The 19,748-nt window shown below is 42.6% G+C and overlaps 1 protein-coding gene across 5 annotated transcripts in view; it reads left to right on the forward strand.

Moving 5' to 3' along the window:
• Positions 1–372: 372 nt before the first annotated feature.
• Positions 373–19,748, forward strand: part of PKM (pyruvate kinase M1/2) — a 61,416-nt gene continuing 42,040 nt past the window's right edge. For 3 of the 5 annotated variants that reach the window (XR_013215690.1, XM_077264158.1, XM_077264157.1), the window contains exons 1-4: positions 6,660–6,826; positions 12,818–12,980; positions 13,198–13,289; positions 14,506–14,637. Coding sequence is in view for 4 of the 5 variants with exons in the window: in XM_077264158.1 (XP_077120273.1) it covers positions 6,695–6,826; positions 12,818–12,980; positions 13,198–13,289; positions 14,506–14,637 (519 nt within the window). In the remaining variant the exon portion in view is untranslated. Of the gene's footprint in view, positions 728–6,659; positions 6,827–12,817; positions 12,981–13,197; positions 13,290–14,505; positions 14,638–19,748 lie in introns of those variants that run through there. The other 2 variants (XM_077264159.1, XM_077264161.1) reach the window with 2 other exon arrangements.

The raw sequence follows: 19,748 nt of genomic DNA on the forward strand, positions 1-19,748 counted from the left end.
CAGCAGCACTCTTCTCTATGTGTGCGCCCCACTAATCACACAGCGGCACTCTTCTCTATGTGTGCGCCCCACTAATCACACAGCAGCACTCTTCTCTATGTACGCGCCCCACTGATCACACAGCAGCACTCTTCTCTATGTACGCGCCCCACTGATCACACAGCAGCACTCTTCTCTATGTGTGTGCGCCCCCGTGCCCCACTAATCACACAGCAGCACTCTTCTCTATGTGTGCGCCCCACTAATCACACAGCGGCACTCTATCCTCTGAGAAGAACTGGATGATGCGGTGATTAGTAATTCAGGCATGCGCAGTTCGCCCCCTCGAGCACGCACTCGGCAGATGCTACCTTACTGTACTCCCATTGGTTTGTAAAGAAAATGCGTCACTTTACCCAGGCCTCTTTAATGATCTTTCCGCCAAGAAAAATAGTTCTACTTCACTTATTATTGTTTATTTTGGTCATGAACGCAGATTAGTTTATTACAAAAAGAATGTAAATTTGTAATGGAGGCTGAGATTAATGGGTAGCCTAAACTGAGGGAGGAAATTACCTATGTTAGAGGGGGCGCAAGGATCTGTGCGGCAGGTGTGGACCGTGCTTCGGCTCTGCAGGGATCACCTTGCTTCTTGGGAAGCTGCCGGCTACTGAGTCTGTCAGACGGACGACGGACAGAGAAGAGAGCGGAGCGAGCTGCTGTCATCCTGCCACACCCGGGTCCATAGGTGAGCGCTGCGCTCCGCTATGTGTGTGTTATCCTCCGTCACACAGGCCTATGGCTGCAGGAGAATGTTCTTCTCAGTTCTAATGCACAAGTGCTGGGAAGCCTCATATTACACCCAGCGCATCGGTGAGCGCCACACACCGGACACAAGGGCCTGTGCCAGAATGGTTAACCCTTGGTGTGCCTTATACTATACTCTCCCATCTCCGTTATTCATGTGAGCATAAAATCGATCAGTGAGCGCTTCTAAGCCTGTAAAGATGGCTGCTCCCCCTCTATACAGTGCTGCATCAGTTGTCACCATGGAGATGCAGGGGGGTGTGACTGCCCGGTGTCAGGCCTTGGGGGTGGGGGTCTGTACATTGCCAAATTAGTGGCTGCATAATAACTAATGCAGTTTCCCTCATTATAAAGTGGTCCCGTGCCACCCAATCAGTGATCGTCTTCTATTTTTCATACTGCACTAAAAAGCTGAAAAGTAGATTCTGATTGGCCGATGTGCTCCGCTTTGGGGCGTTGTGCAGGATGCTTATTACATATCCATGTATATAAAGCCGTGCTATGTATTTCGTGGACGTGTACTCCTTTTGATGGCCGTAGTCTGTGACAGCTGATGGATGAAACATGTAGGCGCTTGCCTATGATGCAGCTTAGCTTTTTAGGAGCGGTTTTATGTCTTCTGCTCCTAGACCTCTTACATTTGGGTCGTTTTATTGGGTCTACGATGCATTTTAGCAGGCACTCCCCATTTAATAACGTCTGTGATCTAATCAGATGAACTAAGGACAGATTGGAACTTGCAGATGAAATACAAAACGAAGGGGCATGTTATGTGCTCACTTATGTGTCTTTTATCTTTCTCGGTGGGTAAAACCCTTTTAGCGATTTAGTTCCTACATAATCATGGAGAGACAAATGGGGGATCAGACTCTGAACATAAGAGCTTGCAATCTAGAGGAGATGACTGACCTGATGCAATAGGCACATAACGATATGTTGCTTTTTTTCCTTCCACTTCTTTATTTATATTTCAGATCTCAAAGTAACATGATATCTAATTCAATAAACTCCCTGTACAGGTTAATAATACTGATAAAGGACTGTACTTCTGTTCTGGTTATCTGAACTCACATTATGTAATAGTACAAGGTATTTTTATGGCCATTTAATACTACAGGACCCTGCTCTGAAGAAGCTGCTGTGGTATTTTGGGACGTGGTATATATGGTGTGTCTAAATAAAGCGTCCTTCAGGGAGATGCACTGTGAACTTGTCAAGGTCATCTGTGCAGTGAACGGCTAATGACTTCACTGTACAGGGCAGGGACTGACTAGATCAGTAGCACAAAGCGTGTATTATGGGGCGATAGGATGACAAATGGCGCTGTATCCAAAGCTCTTTCACCAGTGTCTCCATATATGATGGTATGATGCACGAGACTCATGGTGTGATTGGCATCATTTGTCATTGTGCCTGTGTACTCCTCATTTTATAGGGTTATTAGTTATTCACAACCTATATACCATCTGATCATCTTCCAAAGACAGAAACTCTGCTCTAATCAATGAAACCAGTGTGGGAGTTTGAGTCCATCTATATAGGCCAATAATTGGAAACAGGCTAGTGAAATGCATGGTTTTTAAGCATGTGTAAGCAGGACACGTGCTCAGTGCTGCCAATAACATTGTTATATGAGCACAGAACGATAGAGTTAAAGGGGTTGTCTGGTCTTTTGCGAAGTCTGCAGTCACTTTTTGACTGCAGACTTCTGAATCCTCAGTGGATGCGCACATCATGTTGCCAGGACTCTCCAATGGCGCTGAGAGCTGGCTGTCATGTGACCACAAATATGTGATTTGCATACTTCTGGCCACATAACAACTAGACGCGTGTTGTATTGGGAGAGGTTGAGCATGTCACATGACCGATTGCCCTCACCGCCGACCACTGGAGATTCTTGACAGCATGCTGTGCGCAAGTGATGAGGATTCTGCAGTCACATTGTGACTGCAGACTGTTAGCAAAAGACCAGACAACCAATGTTCTGTGCTCATGGAAGTGCGATAGGACCAACTATATAGGCCATTAAATGACCCGTGATTGGCTTGCATGTAGCTGATGGCAGTCATTTATCAGCCCCAGTCACCTAGTGTAAATGGACCCTTAGGTATAGTGTCCTGTGACTGAGTTGGTGAAGATGGCTGCACTGTACAGTAGATAGTCATCACTTCCATCAGTCCCTGTCCTCATTGGAGCTCAAAGCATCAATTCCAAAGTAAAAGGTTTATTCAGGACTTTGATGTTGGTGGACTAGCCTTAAAATAGATCAATATCAAATTAGTGGAATCCGATACTCATTGCCCCCCAATGATCAGCTGTTTGTAGCTTCCATAATGGCTGCATGTGCACAGAGCCGAAACACAAGACTTCCGTATATCTTGTAGTGGTCGGTCGTGGGTGCTGCAGTTGGATCCTGTTCACTTCAGTGGGAGCTGAGCTGCAGTACCACAAGCCGGTCACTGCACACTACAATTGTGCACTTTGCTCACACTAAAGTCCCGAACCTATTTAGGCCATGTGAGAAAATGCTGGTACCTCCTTTTTTTTTTTTTTTTTTTCTTTATCTTTTTTTTTCCCCCTCATTTTTGTCTTTGCAGGCGTCTTCTTTAAATTAAAACACATAGTAGAAGTCCTTTCTGATTATTTCATTTTCGCTGTGCAGAAACATTGGGCTTCTGCAGTTAAAAGCACAATTGTGTTTTATGTGTGTCTCTCGAACTCCCCATAGAAGACTGGAGAGAAAAAAAAGCACCAAAAAACTCCGTTCAGCAGTCTCATTAAATGCACAGTGCGCATGAGACTTAATTGAATCACATTTCTTGAACTGTTAAGTGCAGCTGATTATATAATATATATATATATATATATATATATATATATATATATATATATATATATATATATATATATATATATATATATATATATATATATATTTCTCAAAAAGCAGCACCAAAGGAAAACAAAGGGTGCAAAAAATCCTTCCAGGTATATACCAAACCTCATGCTATAATCCAGAAAAATGAAGACAGCACTCCAATAGAAAAAATAAAGGTGGTTTATTGGCCCATGTGCGACGTTTCAGTCCAGGATGTGTATATATATATATATATATATATATATATATATATATATATATATATATATATATATATATATATAATATATATATACACACTACAAGTAGTATTCAACCCCCTGCAGATTTAGCAGGTTTACACATTTGGAATTAACTTGGCATTGTGACATTTGGACTGTAGATCAGCCTGGAAGTGTGAAATGCACTGCAGCAAAAAAGAATGTTATTTCTTTGTTTATTTTTTTTTTTTACAATTGGGAAAAGTTTTTTCAGAGGGTCATTTATTATTCAACCCCTCAACCCACCAGAATTCTGTTTGGTTCCCCTAAAGTATTAAGAAGTAGTTCAGGCACAAAGAACAATGAGCTTCACATGTTTGGATTAATTATCTCTTTTTCCAGCCTTTTCTGACTATTTAAGACCCTCCCCAAACTTGTGAACAGCACTCATACATGGTCAACATGGGAAAGACAAAGGAGCATTCCAAGGCTATCAGAGACAAGATCGTGGAGGGTCACAAGGCTGGCAAGGGGTACAAAACCCTTTCCAAAGAGTTGGGCCTACCTGTCTCCACTGTTGGGAGCATCATCCGGAAGTGGAAGGCTTATGGAACTACTGTTAGCCTTCCACGGCCTGGACAGCCTTTGAAAGTTTACTCCCGTGCCGAGGCCAGGCTTGTCCGAAGAGTCGAGGCTAACCCAAGGACAACAAGGAAGGAGCTCCGGGAAGATCTCATGGCAGTGGGGACATTGGTTTCAGTCAATACCATAAGTAACGTACTCCACCGCAAAGGTCTCCGTTCCAGACGAGCCCGTAAGGTACCTTTACTTTCAAAGCGACATGTCAAGGCTCGTCTACACTTTGCTCATGTCCAATAGAAAAAATAAAGGTGGTTTATTGGCCAATGTGCGACGTTTCAGTCCAGGATGTGTATATATATATCTGCAGTGGAAAAATATGCAGTATTTTCACTGTGGGAACTAGTGTGGGTGTGATGTCAGAGGAGACCGACTACCCAAAGGAAAATGGAGACTCAGGCTATGTGCACACGCTGTGGATTTTGCTGCGGATCCGCAGTGGATTGGCCGCTGCAGATTCACAGCAGTTTTCCATGAGTTTACAGTACCATTTAAACCTATGGAAAACAAAATCCGCAGTGCACATGCTGCGGGAAAAAAAAAACGCTCGGAAACGTAGCGTTGTTTATTCCGCAGCATGTCAATTCTGTGTGCGGATTCCGCAGCGGTTTACACCTGCTCCATAATAGGAATCCGCAGGTGAAATCCGCACAAAAAAACGCAGTAAATCCGCAGTGCAGATTTCCAGCGGATTTACCAAAATCAGTCCGGAAAAATCTGCAGAGTAATCCGCAGCCTGTGCACATAGCCTTGTGCTAACATAGGAGCTCAGAATACCTATGCAGATTATGCCTTTGGTCTCGGATTGAAGACCTCAGCAATGCACGGCAACAGTAGAATAAAAAAAAAAAATACTCCATATCGTACTCTTTTATATTATTGTGCACTCAGCACAGTAAATCCTGGCCATAGTTTAGAGTTTTATAATCTTATACCGACTAAAGAGCAATGTAAAAGATGTTCTTCAGGAGCACACTGCTCCTCTGCCTTCCAGCTTCACCATGAGTGGTAAACTCCGAGGATGGACAGTGCAGACCAGAAGCCATGGTTGTGCTATTGGCCTGAATTGAGTACTTGCCAAAAGCCACTAGCAGAGACGGCTTTCCTCTGCAGCATGGGACCCTGAAGATGGCCGGGTGCAGCCATATTCAGAGAGCTATGAGCAGGCTGTAAAGCATGCTACTGTAAGTAACTGTAAGGCGGCCGGTAACATGGGCAACAAACTACACTATAATATAAAAAATCCTTCTGTTCTTGAGAACATAGAGGATTTTTAACTAGTGATAAATTGCTATTTGTTCTTTTTCCAAGCAATTTTTTTAAGAACTTGAAGCAACCTCTTTATTGCAGTTTTTTTTAAACCCCATCTTGCAATTCCACAAACTGTTCATATTTCCACGTGGTTTTTTTTCTCCATTAGTCTTGTATGAATTTAATTTGTAATACATTTTTAAATGTGTTGCCTGTATTTCTGCTGCATTCGGGTGTAGGGGCTGTTCCCATGATTGATTTATGAGGCCGTGCAGCTGAAGGTCAGTGCGTTCTTGCGTCTGATCTAGGGTTTGCTCACACAAGCCCCCTGTGTCCTGAAATCCTAGCAGGGGAAGGAGTATTCCTATTTTATCCCCTGCTGTAATGATTCTGTTCCTGCAGGAGTAATGGATGCCTTATGTATGATTCTGCTATTTCTTCATATTCTGTCCATCCTTATTGCTCAGACTTCCTGTATGCAGCAATATAACGGAATAGCTGAGTAATATCCTTCGCTTGTGGTTCTGAAGGGACCTCCACTACAGTGTGGCACTCGGGCTGGAATGACTGGCAGTAGTAGATTGGGAATTTATCAGATACATACTGTGCTTTCAGTTCCGTCTGTGTAGGTTGGTGACATATCTGGGGCTGTCATTACTGGAATCTGCAGTATATTAGTAATGTATTCCATTATACCCTTATAGGATGGGTTAAGGGACTGCGCATTGTCAGGTTTGTATCTGCTATCCTTAGGAAATCCACATGACCTGATTTGGACTTATTAAATAGGGGTCAGTATTGAAATGCATTGTGTAAGAGTACATACACCATGGGTTTACCGCCACATGAATGCAGAGGTAACTCTAGAACTGTGGGGTTCTGCGTGATTCTCTGCATGTGACGTGGTCGTGTGCAGCTGCACGTACAGTCTGGGGTTTCCATGCGAAGGGAGGGCTTTCATGGTGTCATGTCCTACAAGTGGGGAGTGATAACGCCGCCGCATAGAGGATGCTGCCAGAGCAGGCTAGTGTCAATCCCTGAGGAGGAGAAGAAGCAGCGAGCATTGCATCAGGTACGCCCTCCACCATTCTGCAAGCAGGCGGCATCCATTCTATCTGCTGGTGCCAGAGGCCATCCCTGCCTACCTTGTCTGAGAATGTAATATTTTGTGTTAGGGGGGGATTGAATCTACTTTAGTAAATGAATGAATGCCCGCAGTCTGATGGAGCCACTGAGGCTGGCAGGGCTTCATTTCCAGAAATCATGAGTAATCCTGTTAGATGAAGTGATTCATTTTATGATGTTGGTTCTGCCTGCCTTCATTTCCGACAGTTTGCTTGTGGGTGGAATTTTTTTTTCTGCCACTTCACTTGGGAGGAATGTGCCTTATGTGAAGGCAGAATTTTATGAGCGGTGTTCTTTAATTTTTTACTTGATGGGCTTTTAGAAAAAAGGGCAATAGAGCAGTATCAGTGGGGGCAATTTAAATGTAACACTGACTGTTCTGTGCATTTACTGAAGCCCTGTCTGACAGGCGAGGATCAGCAAGGATATGACTTTTTCCCTATTCATCATAACACACAGTTATAGTTATGTGTATCTAAATAGCACAGAAACGTTACAGGATGTTCAGTGTAATAAGAATGTGTTTAAGGTTTCTTTCTGCAGGTCATAAGTGTCCGAAGGCTTTCACATATATAGTTAGACCACTGTTTCAGCAGAAATGTACTAGTGAAAGCGCAGTACTTGAAGGGAATTTGTGACAAGGCTTTGGCTATGCTTTCTGAGAGCCACATAATTTAGCGACAGAGAACCCGATTCCAGCAATGTGTCACTTACTGGCCTGCTCGTTGGTTATTGATAGAATCACTGTTTTATCTGCTGTATATCTAATAATTTTGTACAAGCCTACACCACAGATTTGCAGCTTTCTGTGTATTCTGCATAGGCAAAAAGCTACCATCAGTCATGGGGTCATACAGAGCTTATGATTGTGAATACATGGCCTTACAATTACAATTTTCTTTGAGGGTATCAAAGCAGTTAACATATATTCCCCCCCCTAATATTACTTTTTATTAGTGTAATTAAAATCACCTATATAGTACCAGCACACCACAAATAAAAGACCACATAATATAGGATGTAATATAAGACGCCTTCCTTAAGTGTCCCTACAATTATAAAAAAGGAAGGAAGATGTCCAGCGAAGAGTGGTCCGATTGGTTCCGTTTAGTGTATAGTTTTTTAGTTTCTGGAGGGGAGGGTGGGGGAAAGGAACTGTGCTGCAGAGGTTGGCACCCTAACATGTTGATTGTGGCTCCCCTGCTCCTCATCGGCTGTCCCTGGTATGCCCCTAACCTATCTACAATAGGTCAGTAAAGATGATATACAATAGCTAAGCCTTCAGAAAAATAAGAGGAAATGACATGATTAAGATATCATTATACAGTTCAGTATGTCAAACTTTGCCCAAATTTACAGAAACCACCATAGCATAGTGGGTTGCAATCTGTCCCGCTTTTCCCTGAACTTAACACTTACCTAGGCTGCGGAGGTTGGCACCCTAATAACACAGGCCATTGAATATTAATCGCATAGATCCGGTCTCAATTGTCTCTGCATGCATTATGTTTTTAGACAGATTCTGACATATATTACACCAATAACTGCACTTATTTATATATCTATATATATATATCTGAAGTCCTACGGTGACACCATTGATTGCACGCTTGCACCACACAAGCATTTAAATTATGTGCTTATGTAATATACCCCACTATTCATGTGTAATCTGGCTTTAGATGTGTCAAGGCCTAGCAGGGAGAGCCAACGGAGAGCGGGGGCGCCACAATCGATATCTCTGGGTGTCAACATCTGTGGCATAGGTAGGTGTCAAATTTAGGGAAAGCTTTTTTTTTTTTTTTTTTTTTTTTTTCTTCTTCTCCCCACACCCTTTGCTTTCAAGAAACTAGAAAACAATACATTAAACATAAGCAATCAGACCACTCTTTTTATAGGACATCTTCCTTCTTTTTTTATACTTGTAGGGACAATGAAGGATCCATAGTTTAATTATACTAAAAAAAAAAAGTGAGTTTAGGGCAATATATGTTAATCGTTATGAATACATGTCAGCAGGTTTACTACTCCTCCACTGATAATCTCTTGATTAAAACAGTGATTTTATCAAAACTACAGCGAGTAACCTGGTAAGTGATCCACCTAAGGCCTCTTTCACACTTCAGTTGTTTGGCGTCAGTCTAAAACCGCCAGTTTCCTCAAATAACGGATCCGTCATTTTTTTTGGGCGGATCCGTTATTTTCCCATAGACTTGCATTGGCGACGGATTTGTGACGGATGGTCGTCCGTTCCATCCGTCATGCGACGGATCCGTCGAAATTTGGCGGATGTTGTCTAGACATAGACGGACATTGAAACGTTTTTTGTCAACACCGAAATGACGGTTCGCGGCGGATCTGTCGTGTCCGTCATTCCATAGAATGGCCGCCTATGGGCGACGGATCCGTCGCGACCGTCATTTCGGCGGATCCGACGCCTCAATCCGCTTTTTCAATTGCGCATGCTCCAAAAAGTAGATACTTTTCCCAGACAACCCCCAAGTAACGGATCCGTCAAAGTAACGGATGCGTCAAAAAACGGATCCGTTGGAACCGTTTTCTCAACAATTGTGACGGATCCGTCGATCCGTCACTGTCGGAAGTGACTGACGCCAAACAACTGAAGTGTGAAAGAAGCCTAAGGAAACTGGCTTTGTCTCTACATTGTTACTTTCAGATTAGGTGGCAAAAACCTGGTGACAGATTTCTTTTAAGGCACAACTTCTTGAGCTGGACTGATCTGCAATACCAGATATAGCCAGTAGTCACGAGTGGCACTGTCTGGTAGGCAGTGTAATTCCTCTGACTGCGGTGGTATTTTCCTTCTTGTTAACGATGGAGGTTCTGTTGGTTGGACTCGCTTGAATAACAACTGAAAGATGAATATTCTACCAGTATAACTCTTTTGACAGGTGTGTGTAAGGTGCTGGGCTCGGTTATCAAATGCCTCTCAATGATTAATTATATAAAAGTAACTGCAACAGATATTTCATCTCGCACAAGAAGTGGAGTTAATGTGCTAAAGAAAATCTTGCCTAACTTTATTAAAGGTGACCTGACTAGATCGATGGTTCCTGAACTATGACAAGTCTGATGTGTCTTTCAGCCGGCTCCTTCCCGTTCAGTCGATTGATAAGTCTAGCCTGTGTACACATGCAAGAACCGCATAAGACTTGTCAGGTCTCTCACTATAGTCCTTGGCCGGCCTTACAAACCGTTTTCACTGCAATGACTCAGCGTTTCAGAATAAAATCTACCAGGCTGCAAGTGTGCAGCCAGGCTCTAATTCATGCTACCCGTGGTTCACGCTGCATAAATCTAATGACAGGTTCCCTTTAAATTTATTTAAAAATAACACACCCATAGTAACAAAATAAAAACACAGGTGTTAATGTAGTGTCAATGAATATTGGTGGTCTGGTTCAGACTACCACTTTCTATTAAAGGGATCATTCCCACTTGCGATGAAATTGGACAAATGCAAATCGATTAGAAATCTACCGCTTACAGTAAAATCACAGCATGACCGGTTACAACAGAATAGATATATACATAGAATAGATAGATATATAGATGACAGTGACGCACGTGTATATATATATTACATAGAAGAAAAGCCAGCAATTCAGCAGCCACGTACTGTAAAATCACTGCAGGACCCGACAGCATAGAAGAGATGGATTACATACAGTATATACACATAGCTAGATTTATAGCGATCAGTTACATATACAACTAGAACAGTATGTATGCTGCTTACTGTACATGTATTTAATTATTAAAATACTATTTTTCTGAAAAAAATGGCATGGGCTCCCATGTAATTTTCTTAACCAGCAGAGGTAAAGCCCACAGCCGGGGGCCGATGTTTATAGCCTGGGAAGGGGGTAATACTCTTGTAGCTTCCCAGGCTATTAATATTAGCTCACAGCTGTATAATTTAGCTTTTACAGACTATTAAAATGAGGGACCCCCCAAAAAATGACATAGGGTCCCCATATAATTAATAACCAGTAAAGGCTATGCAGACAGCTGCGGGCTGATATTAATGGCCTAGGAAGGGGCCATGGATGCTGCCCCGTAGGCTAACAACATCAGCTCTCAGCAGCCCCAGAAAAAGCGCATCTATAAGATGTGCCAGTTCTGGTGTTTATTTTTCATTCGAACCAAATAATGGGTTGAATACCGAAGAGATCCATATAACTTTATTTGTTGTGAATTAAAACATGATAATAAAAAAGTAGAGATGTCACAATAGGGGACGCTTAAAGGTGGCACTCAGGGTAAATAGAAATAAAATCCGTATAATCACTGCTAAACTATAATGATTTCAATATGCCATAAGGAGCACTAGCAAAATTGGATAGATCAGGTAATACATATTTAAATATAATTAATGAACTCGCTAGATCAACACACAAATATTGTTGGAAGTGCCTAAAAGTATAATTTTGGACATTTATGGACCTTTATGAATGATTAAAATTCTGGTGCTTAGCCTCGCTTTTCCCACTTGCTCTGTAGTGGTGGCAAGTGGGGTGATAGTTGAGGGGGCTTTGTATTGTCAGGTGACCTCAGACCCAGAGGTTAGTAATGGAGAGGCATCTATAAGCCGCCCCATTACAAAACCCATAGTCATGTTATATAAAACACACACTCAGAATAAAGTCCTTTAATTGAAAGAATGACAAGACTCCTTTAATAAATCTTAATGAAACCATACTTACGACCTTACCCATTCCACAGACGCCATTGTCTCCCTCAAAAGAATTAAAATAAACAATATTCCTCACCTTAGGGTACTGTCACACATTGAAATTTCCATCGCTACGACGTTACGATTCGTGACGTTCTAGCGATATCGTTACGATATCGCAGTGTCTGACACGCTACTGCGATCAGACACCCTGCTGAGAATCGTACGTCGTAGCAGATCGTATGGAACTTTCTTTCGTCGCTTGATCACCCGCTGACATCGCTGGATCGTTGTGTGTGACAGCGATCCAGCGATGTCTTCGCTTGTAACCAGGGTAAACATCGGGTAACTAAGCGCAGGGCCGCGCTTAGTAACCCGATGTTTACCCTGGTTACCAGCGTAAACGTAAAAAAACAAACAGTACATACTCACCCGTCGGTGTCCTTCAGGTCCCTTGCCGTCTGCTTCCTGCTCTGAGTGCCGGCCGGAAAGTGAGAGCAGATCACAGCGGTGCTGCGCTCTGCTCTCACTGTACGGCTGCACTCAGAGCAGGAAGCAGACGGCAAGGAACCTGAAGGACACCGACGGGTGAGTATGTACGGTTTGTTTTTTTACGTTTACGCTGGTAACCAGGGTAAACATCGGGTTACTAAGCGCGGCCCTGCGCTTAGTTACCCGATGTTTACCCTGGTTACCCGGGGACTTCGGCATCGCTCCAGCGCCGTGATTGCAACGTGTGACCGCAGTCTACGACGCTGGAGCGATAACCATACGATCGCTGCGACGTCACGAATCGTGCCGTCGCAGCGATGAAAATTTCAATGTGTGACGGTACCCTTACGCAGAGAAGATAATCCATTTGTCCCATGATGGGTCTATCTGCTACATCTAGATGGCAGGCTGCATGGTTGTTGTCCAGCAGGATATTAATTTTTTTATTTTTTCCTCACACCAAAAAAACCTGTTGATTGACTTCTCCAGGTATGTGGATACCTAATATGTGCAGGTTCTCAGGAACAGCTTGGGTCTAATGGAAAATGGATGGAAAAATTTGAAACCATTTGGCACCCAGTGGAACATGATATTGACATGTACATGACCCATATTTCAGCTTTGTGATTTCATACCGTGAGAATGAGGCCATGTTTTGTCATCTACCCATTCTCCTCTTTCTGTTGCCGCACTGCATAGATTGCTGATCTGTTATGCGGGTGACCATCCTTATCTATTTTCTTTGTGCAGGTCACCATGTCAAAATCCCACGCATCCGAGGCCGGCAGTGCCTTCATCCAGACACAACAGCTGCATGCTGCAATGGCAGACACCTTCTTGGAGCACATGTGCCGACTGGACATTGACTCTGAGCCCATAGTAGCACGAAATACTGGCATTATCTGCACCATTGGTAAGTTACTGGGATCACTTCAGATGGCATTGCTTGTTGTTTTTTTTATTTTTTAACTTGCTTATCTTATGTTGTGAAGATGTTGTTTATTTTCTAGGATGTGCACGATGTTCAGAAGATGGCTGTGTTTGAGTCTTAAATTTACAATTTGAAAAGACTGAGAATTGTAGCTCCAACTTTTATTCTGCGCTTAGCTTTTTTTTTCGTTCCTTTTTAGGCCCAGCTTCTCGCTCAGTGGACATACTTAAAGAGATGATAAAATCTGGAATGAACGTCGCTCGTCTGAACTTTTCCCATGGAACACATGAGGTTAGGCTTGTGCATGTCTCCACTACAGTAGTAGAAGGTCACAGGCGTAATTCAGTCTGCTCTTTGCAGCTGTTTGCGGTAAAAATAGAATATTTGGGAGTGGATAAGTGAAACTAGCTATGTTTATTTTTTTTCCTTTAATATTAAAGTGGTTGTCTGGACCCTGTGACTGCAAACTTATGAATCCCCCAGTGCACGCACAGACCCAGGAATGGGGGTATGTATGAGTTATACATACCCCCGGCCAGTGGGCAAGGACTTGCTCTCCATACACTAGTATAGAGCGAGGCTGCATCCTCTAGTCGGACGCACCCATTGGCCAGTCGCATCACTGGTCGGGGTGCAGGCTTGGCTCAATACAAGTGTATGGAGCAAGGGGCGCTCCCCCTGACAAAGGCACGCTGCCGAAACGCGCGTTGGGGATGTGGCATCATCGCTTCTTTACAAGTAAATTATGGTTTAAAACTTGCAGCATAGCTGTTTGCACTGTAATGTATTGGCAACACTCAGAGGTCTCCTCCTTATATAGACACTAGGCATTTTAGCATTTAATCAGTATTGTTTTGCCTATACTCTACACTTGGATTGGTATATCATATCTTCATGTGTTGCTCAGTTATCATATGACATACTCTGCCTGCTGCCAATAAATTTATTTCTTCTCGCCCATTGGCATGTATTATATGTGTATGTATATGTGTATGTATATGTATATATGTATATATGTGTATATATATATATATATATATATATATATATATATATATATATATATATATATATATATATATATATATACACACACATGCACATACCCTCCATTCCTGGGTCTGAAACCGGTGAATCCCTGCAGCAGTGCGTGTGCTGGGGGAGGTGGAGGGGTTCATAAGTCTGCAGTCACAAGTGACTACAGACTTTATTGATATTTATTTATTTTTTTAAACCAGGCAACCCCTTTTAAATGTTTAACATACCCTCTCTAGTTTTTCCTTTTTTTTTTTTTTCTGTAGAACACTTGGCAGCAGTGTAAGGGTTGGGTGTTCTGATATGCCATGTGCACAGAGGCAGCTGGTGTCTTTATCTAATTCCGTGTTAGTGTCCACAAAAGCTTTCTGTTCTCAACTATCCATGTATAATATGCATGTCTACTAAATGCCTTTACTTAAGAAGTAAATATTAAATTACAGTTTTATTGTTTGTTTTTTGTTTTTCCTAGTACCACGCAGACACCATCACAAATGTTCGCGCGGCCACAGAGAGCTTTGCTTCTAACCCCATTTTGTATAGGCCAGTGGCTGTCGCATTAGACACCAAAGGACCAGAAATTCGCACTGGGCTTATCAAAGGAGTAAGTATTCTCATTTTCACTCTTTTACCAAACCTGCAAAGCTTCACTCAAAATGATGACTGGATATGTGATGGATCGTTAAGAAGGGAACACTGATGGTCTATGATTTCATCTCCTCAATTCTCAAAATGCAAGAACTTCACCAATAATCTTAACCTCTTCCATCTGCAAACAGTTTTTCTTTTTTTGATCCCAACTTTTCAGAAGCAATAACTATTTTTGTCAAAATAGTTCTGTGAGGGATTGCTTTATTGCATGTCAAGTTGTGTGCTTCATTAATGGATTTGTGGTGAAGGCTTGTATTTCGAAGGAAGAGCTGTAGTTTGTTACCATGTTGACCAAAATTGCTTGAAAAGGGAGTTTAAAAAAAAAATATATATATATATATCATATTATATTTATTGATTTTATTAACCTAATGCAAAGTGAATGAACAAAAGTGAAGTGTAAATCAAATCGATATTTGGAATGGCCACCCTTTGCTTTCAGAACCGCATCAATTCTCCTAGGTACACATGTACAGTTTTTTGAAGGAACACAGCAGGTAAAATTATTCCCATCATGGAGAAATAATCACAGATCTTCTCTCGATATAGGTTTGCCCTAATCCTTCTCCCTCTTAAAGTATGCCCAGACAGCTGTGGCCGCCATATCATTAATTGCAGCACTCTTTATTCTTTGCTCTCAAGGATTTTACTTAATGACTGACTGTATGCTTGGAGTTGTCCTGCTGCAGAATAAAATTTAGAGCCAATCTGATGCCTCCATGATGGTATTGTATAATGGATAAGTATCTGCCAGTATTTCTCAGCAACAAGCAAAACATTAATTCTGACAAAATTCCCAGCTCATTTACTGATATGTCCTTGTTTCCGTGTCAGAAGGTTTTTAGCCACAATTCTTCCCTGAAGACCACTTCTGGACTGACTTATCTAAATGATAGATGCGTGAAGCTGGGTACCACTGGTTGCTGCCAGTTCTGAGCTGATGGCACTATTGAACAGCTTCCAATTTCAAAGGGGAGTAATCATTTCTTTCATCTTTTTATTTTGGCCAACCGCTACATCTATAGTCCTCATTATTGCCTATTACTTGGTGCTTCTTCAGATGAGCTTGAACAGCAATGTCTTCTCTGAAATCTTTGCCTGGGAGAGATCTTGCTGTTGCAGTGTATCTACCTTGTGACTGCCTGTGTAAATAAGAGAATTGATGGTGTTTTTGAAGACACAAGGTGATCACACCAAATATTGTTTTTTTTTTTTTTTTTTTTTTTTTTTTTTTATTTATTTAATTTCTCTTTTGTTCATTCACTTTGCATTTTCTTAATTTATAAAAATAACACTTTGAAAGCATTCTTACTCTGCAGCATTTTTCCACACATGCCTAAAACTTTTGCACAATAGTGTTTTTTTTTCGTGTTTTTTTTTAATCCCATGTTTAAACCACAACTCTGGCATTTTAATTTAACCGCTGTACTGGTATCACGAATGCATGTTCCCTGCCCACAGTAAAATACTTACCAGCCGCCGTCTTTTATTCTTGGCGCCGCTCTGGACATCTTTTTTTTAGTTATTACCTGCCAGATCACTCTATTGTTTACGTATGAAAGCCAGAACAAGTAGACTTGCGTTGAGAGCTGCTTGTCCAGTCAGTCTGACTTGGACCATTCATTAACTGTTGTCACATGATCAGGGAACAGAACTGTAGCGGTGGCGGGGAGAACGGAAGACTGCAGATGGTAAGTATTTTAGTCACTTCAGGGAGCATTCATTAGTGATCCCACTCGTGAAATGTAAAAAAAACAAAAAAAAAAAACAGTTGTGCTTTAAACTTTGTATGCCTCATCCACCCCACCACCATAACAACCTATTGGCATCCTGCATTTCTATTGTCTGATTGGATGCTGTGGTCAATAAAGACTGTTGCATCTAAGGGCTTACAATGTCAGGATTGCCATTCTCTCCAATCGTAGTAGTTGCAGGTGGTTGTCAGCTGTGTATCACACCAGTGAAGTGGCCTCCGTTCCAGATCTCGCTATGCACTCCCTCCAGACTTTTGATATACAAGTATAGCACAGTCAGGAAGTAGGTAAAACTACTGATGAGTGAAGTGAATAACATTGATTCTTTTAACAATGGCATCTGTTTAAGGGACTGGGATATATTAAGCAAACACAATGAAACCCTATATTCCTGAAGGTATTGTATTGGAAGCTGGATAAATGATCAGTGTAAATATTAACCCCCTTCACGGCCATGCAATTTTTTTTCCATCTTTATTTCATTTTTTGCTCCACTTCTTCTCCGAACCATAACTGTTTTATCAGTCAATATAGCCGTATGGGGCTTGTTTTTTTGCGTGGTGAGTTGTACTTTTGAATGAGACCATTGATTTTACCATATAGCTTACTGGAATACAGGGGAAAAAATTCCAGGTGTGGTGAAATTGCAAAAAAGTGTGCAATTCCACAATTGTTTTTTGTTTACCATGTTCACTAAAGGCTAAAACTGACCTGACAGTATGATTCCACAGGTCAGAATGATTATGCAGATACCAAAAATGTATAGGTTCTTTTTTTATTTATGTGATGGAGAAAAACAAAATATCCGAAATTTGTAAGAGAAATTTTTTGCTTATGTCATCATTTACTGAGACTCGTAGCGTCATCCATTTTTCAGGGTCTGAGGCTGGCTGAGCTGATGTTTTTATTGATACCATTTTGGGGCAGATGCAATGTTTTGATCGCACGTTGTTGCAATGTTGTAATTTGCAATGTTATGCAGTTTACCGGACTGATTATTTTATATTTTCATTGGACATTTCTGACCGCAGCAATGCCAAACATGTTTTTTTGTTTCATTTTTAACCCCTTCCCGACATGCGCAGTACTAGTACGGCGCATGTCGGGTCCCCTGCTTTGATGTGGGCTCCGGCGGTGAGCCCACATCAAAGTCGCGACATGTCAGCTGTTTTGAACAGCTGACATGTGCGCGCAATAGCAGCGGTTGAAATCGCGATTCACCCGCCGCTATTAACCTGCTAAATACCGCTGTCAAACGCTGACGGCGGCATTTAACCAGCGCTTCCGGCCGCGCGGCCGGAAATGAGCGCATCGCCGACCCCCTTAACATGAACGGGGGTCGGCGATGCTTCAGGATGGTAACCATAGAGGTCCTTGAGACCTCTATGGTTACTGATGCCGGCCTGCTGTGAGCGCCCCCCTGTGGTCGGCGCTCATAGCAAGCCTGCATTTCAGCTACATAGCAGCGATCTGATGATCGCTGCTATGTAGCAGAGCCGATCGAGTGGTGCCAGCTTCTAGCCTCCCATGGAGGCTATTAAAGCATGGCAAAAGTAAAAAAAAAAAAAAAATGTTATTAAAAATATGAAAAAAAATAAAAATAAGTTTAAATCGCCCCCCTTTCGCCCCATCCAAAATAAAACAATAATAAAAAAAAAAATCAAACCTACACATATTTGGAATCGCCCGATCTATCAATAAAAGAAAGCATTAACCTGATCACTAAACGGCGTAGCGAGAAAAAGATTCGAAACGCCAGAATTACATTTTTTTGGGTCGCCACGACATTGCATTAAAATGCAATAACGGGCGATCAAAAGAACGTATCTGCACAAAAGTGGTATCATTAAAAACGTCAGCTCGGCACGCAAAAAATAAACCCTGACGCGACCCCAGATCACGAAAATTTGAGACGCTATCGGAAAATGGCGCTTTTTTTTTTTTTTTTTTTTTTTTTTTTTAGCAAAGTTTTGAATTTTTTTTCCACCACTTAGATAAAAAACACAGACATGGTGTCTATGAACTCGTAATGACCTGGAGAATCATAATGGCAGGTCAGTTTTAGCATTTAGTGAAGCTAGCAAAAAAGGTAATCAAAAAACAAGTGTGGGATTGCACTTTTTTTTGCAATTTCACCGCACTTGGAATTTTTTTCCCGTTTTCTAGTACAAGACATGGTAAAACCAATGCTGTCACTCAAAAGTACAACTCGTCCCGCAAAAAGTAAGCCCTCACATGACCATATTGACGGAAAAATAAAAAGGTTATGGCTCTGGGAAGGAGGGGAGCAAAAAACGAAAACACAAAAATGAAAAAGGGCCGCAGCGGGAAGGGGTTAATAGGGTAAAGGGGGGGTGACTTGAACTTTGTGGTGTGTGTTATTGTGTTTTCTCCATCGCCACATTGGGGGACACAGGACCGTGGGTGTATGCTGCTGCAACTAGGAGGCTGACACTAAGTAATACAAAAAGGGTTAGCTCCTCCTCTGCAGTATACACCGCCCACTAGCTCCGGATAATACCAGTTCTTGCTTAGTGTCCGTAGGAGGCACACTGCATCTGTTTTTCTCCAGACGTTTCTATTTTTTATTTTATTTTTAACTTTGCGCAAGAGGATGATGTGGTGACGGACCCTTTTTAAGGGAGCCGATCTCCCCCAAAACATCAACAGGCGAGCACGGCAAGTTTACTCCCCGTTCCCCCTCCTGCGACGTGGGATGTTCGGACGAGAACTAGCCCTATGAAATCCTAGGGGAGTGAACCCTTAGGATACACAGAGGCCACCTTCCATGGGCACAGTCCGGCCGCCCTCCCTCTGCACCACTACTGAAGAACAGCGGTGCTGCATGGAGCTCCTCAGTCCCTCTCCACTTCCTCATCAAGAGGGCGGCGGATCGAGGGTTACTGCATCTCCCCCCATACCTCGCCTAAAGTGGAGCATCAGCGGTGAGTCTGGCAGGGGTGGGGGAGCTCCCGAGCGCACCGCGAGCTCGGCCGCATATTGTGGCCGGGCACCGCTAATTTAGTCCCCGGCTTCAGGCCCCAGCTAGGCCGCCTCTACGCCCACAGCGCCCGACACGCGCGAGGGCCCGCCCACCGGGTTAGCGCTTCTCGCACAGTACGAGAAGCGCTCCACATACTCTCGGTGGCCATCTTGGATAGGAGGAGCTTCAGGAGCACCTTCTCCTCCCTGTCACAGCACGGCAACAGGACACAGGACCTGGGTAGGTGCGCTGCACACTGACACAGGCCCTTCTACTCCTGCACATAGTGCTCCGCTTTATTAGCTGCACAAGTGCCCCACATCAGCC

This window comes from Ranitomeya variabilis, chromosome 5, assembly GCF_051348905.1.
Source record: "Ranitomeya variabilis isolate aRanVar5 chromosome 5, aRanVar5.hap1, whole genome shotgun sequence".
In the NCBI taxonomy this organism is placed as follows: Eukaryota; Metazoa; Chordata; class Amphibia; order Anura; family Dendrobatidae; genus Ranitomeya; species Ranitomeya variabilis.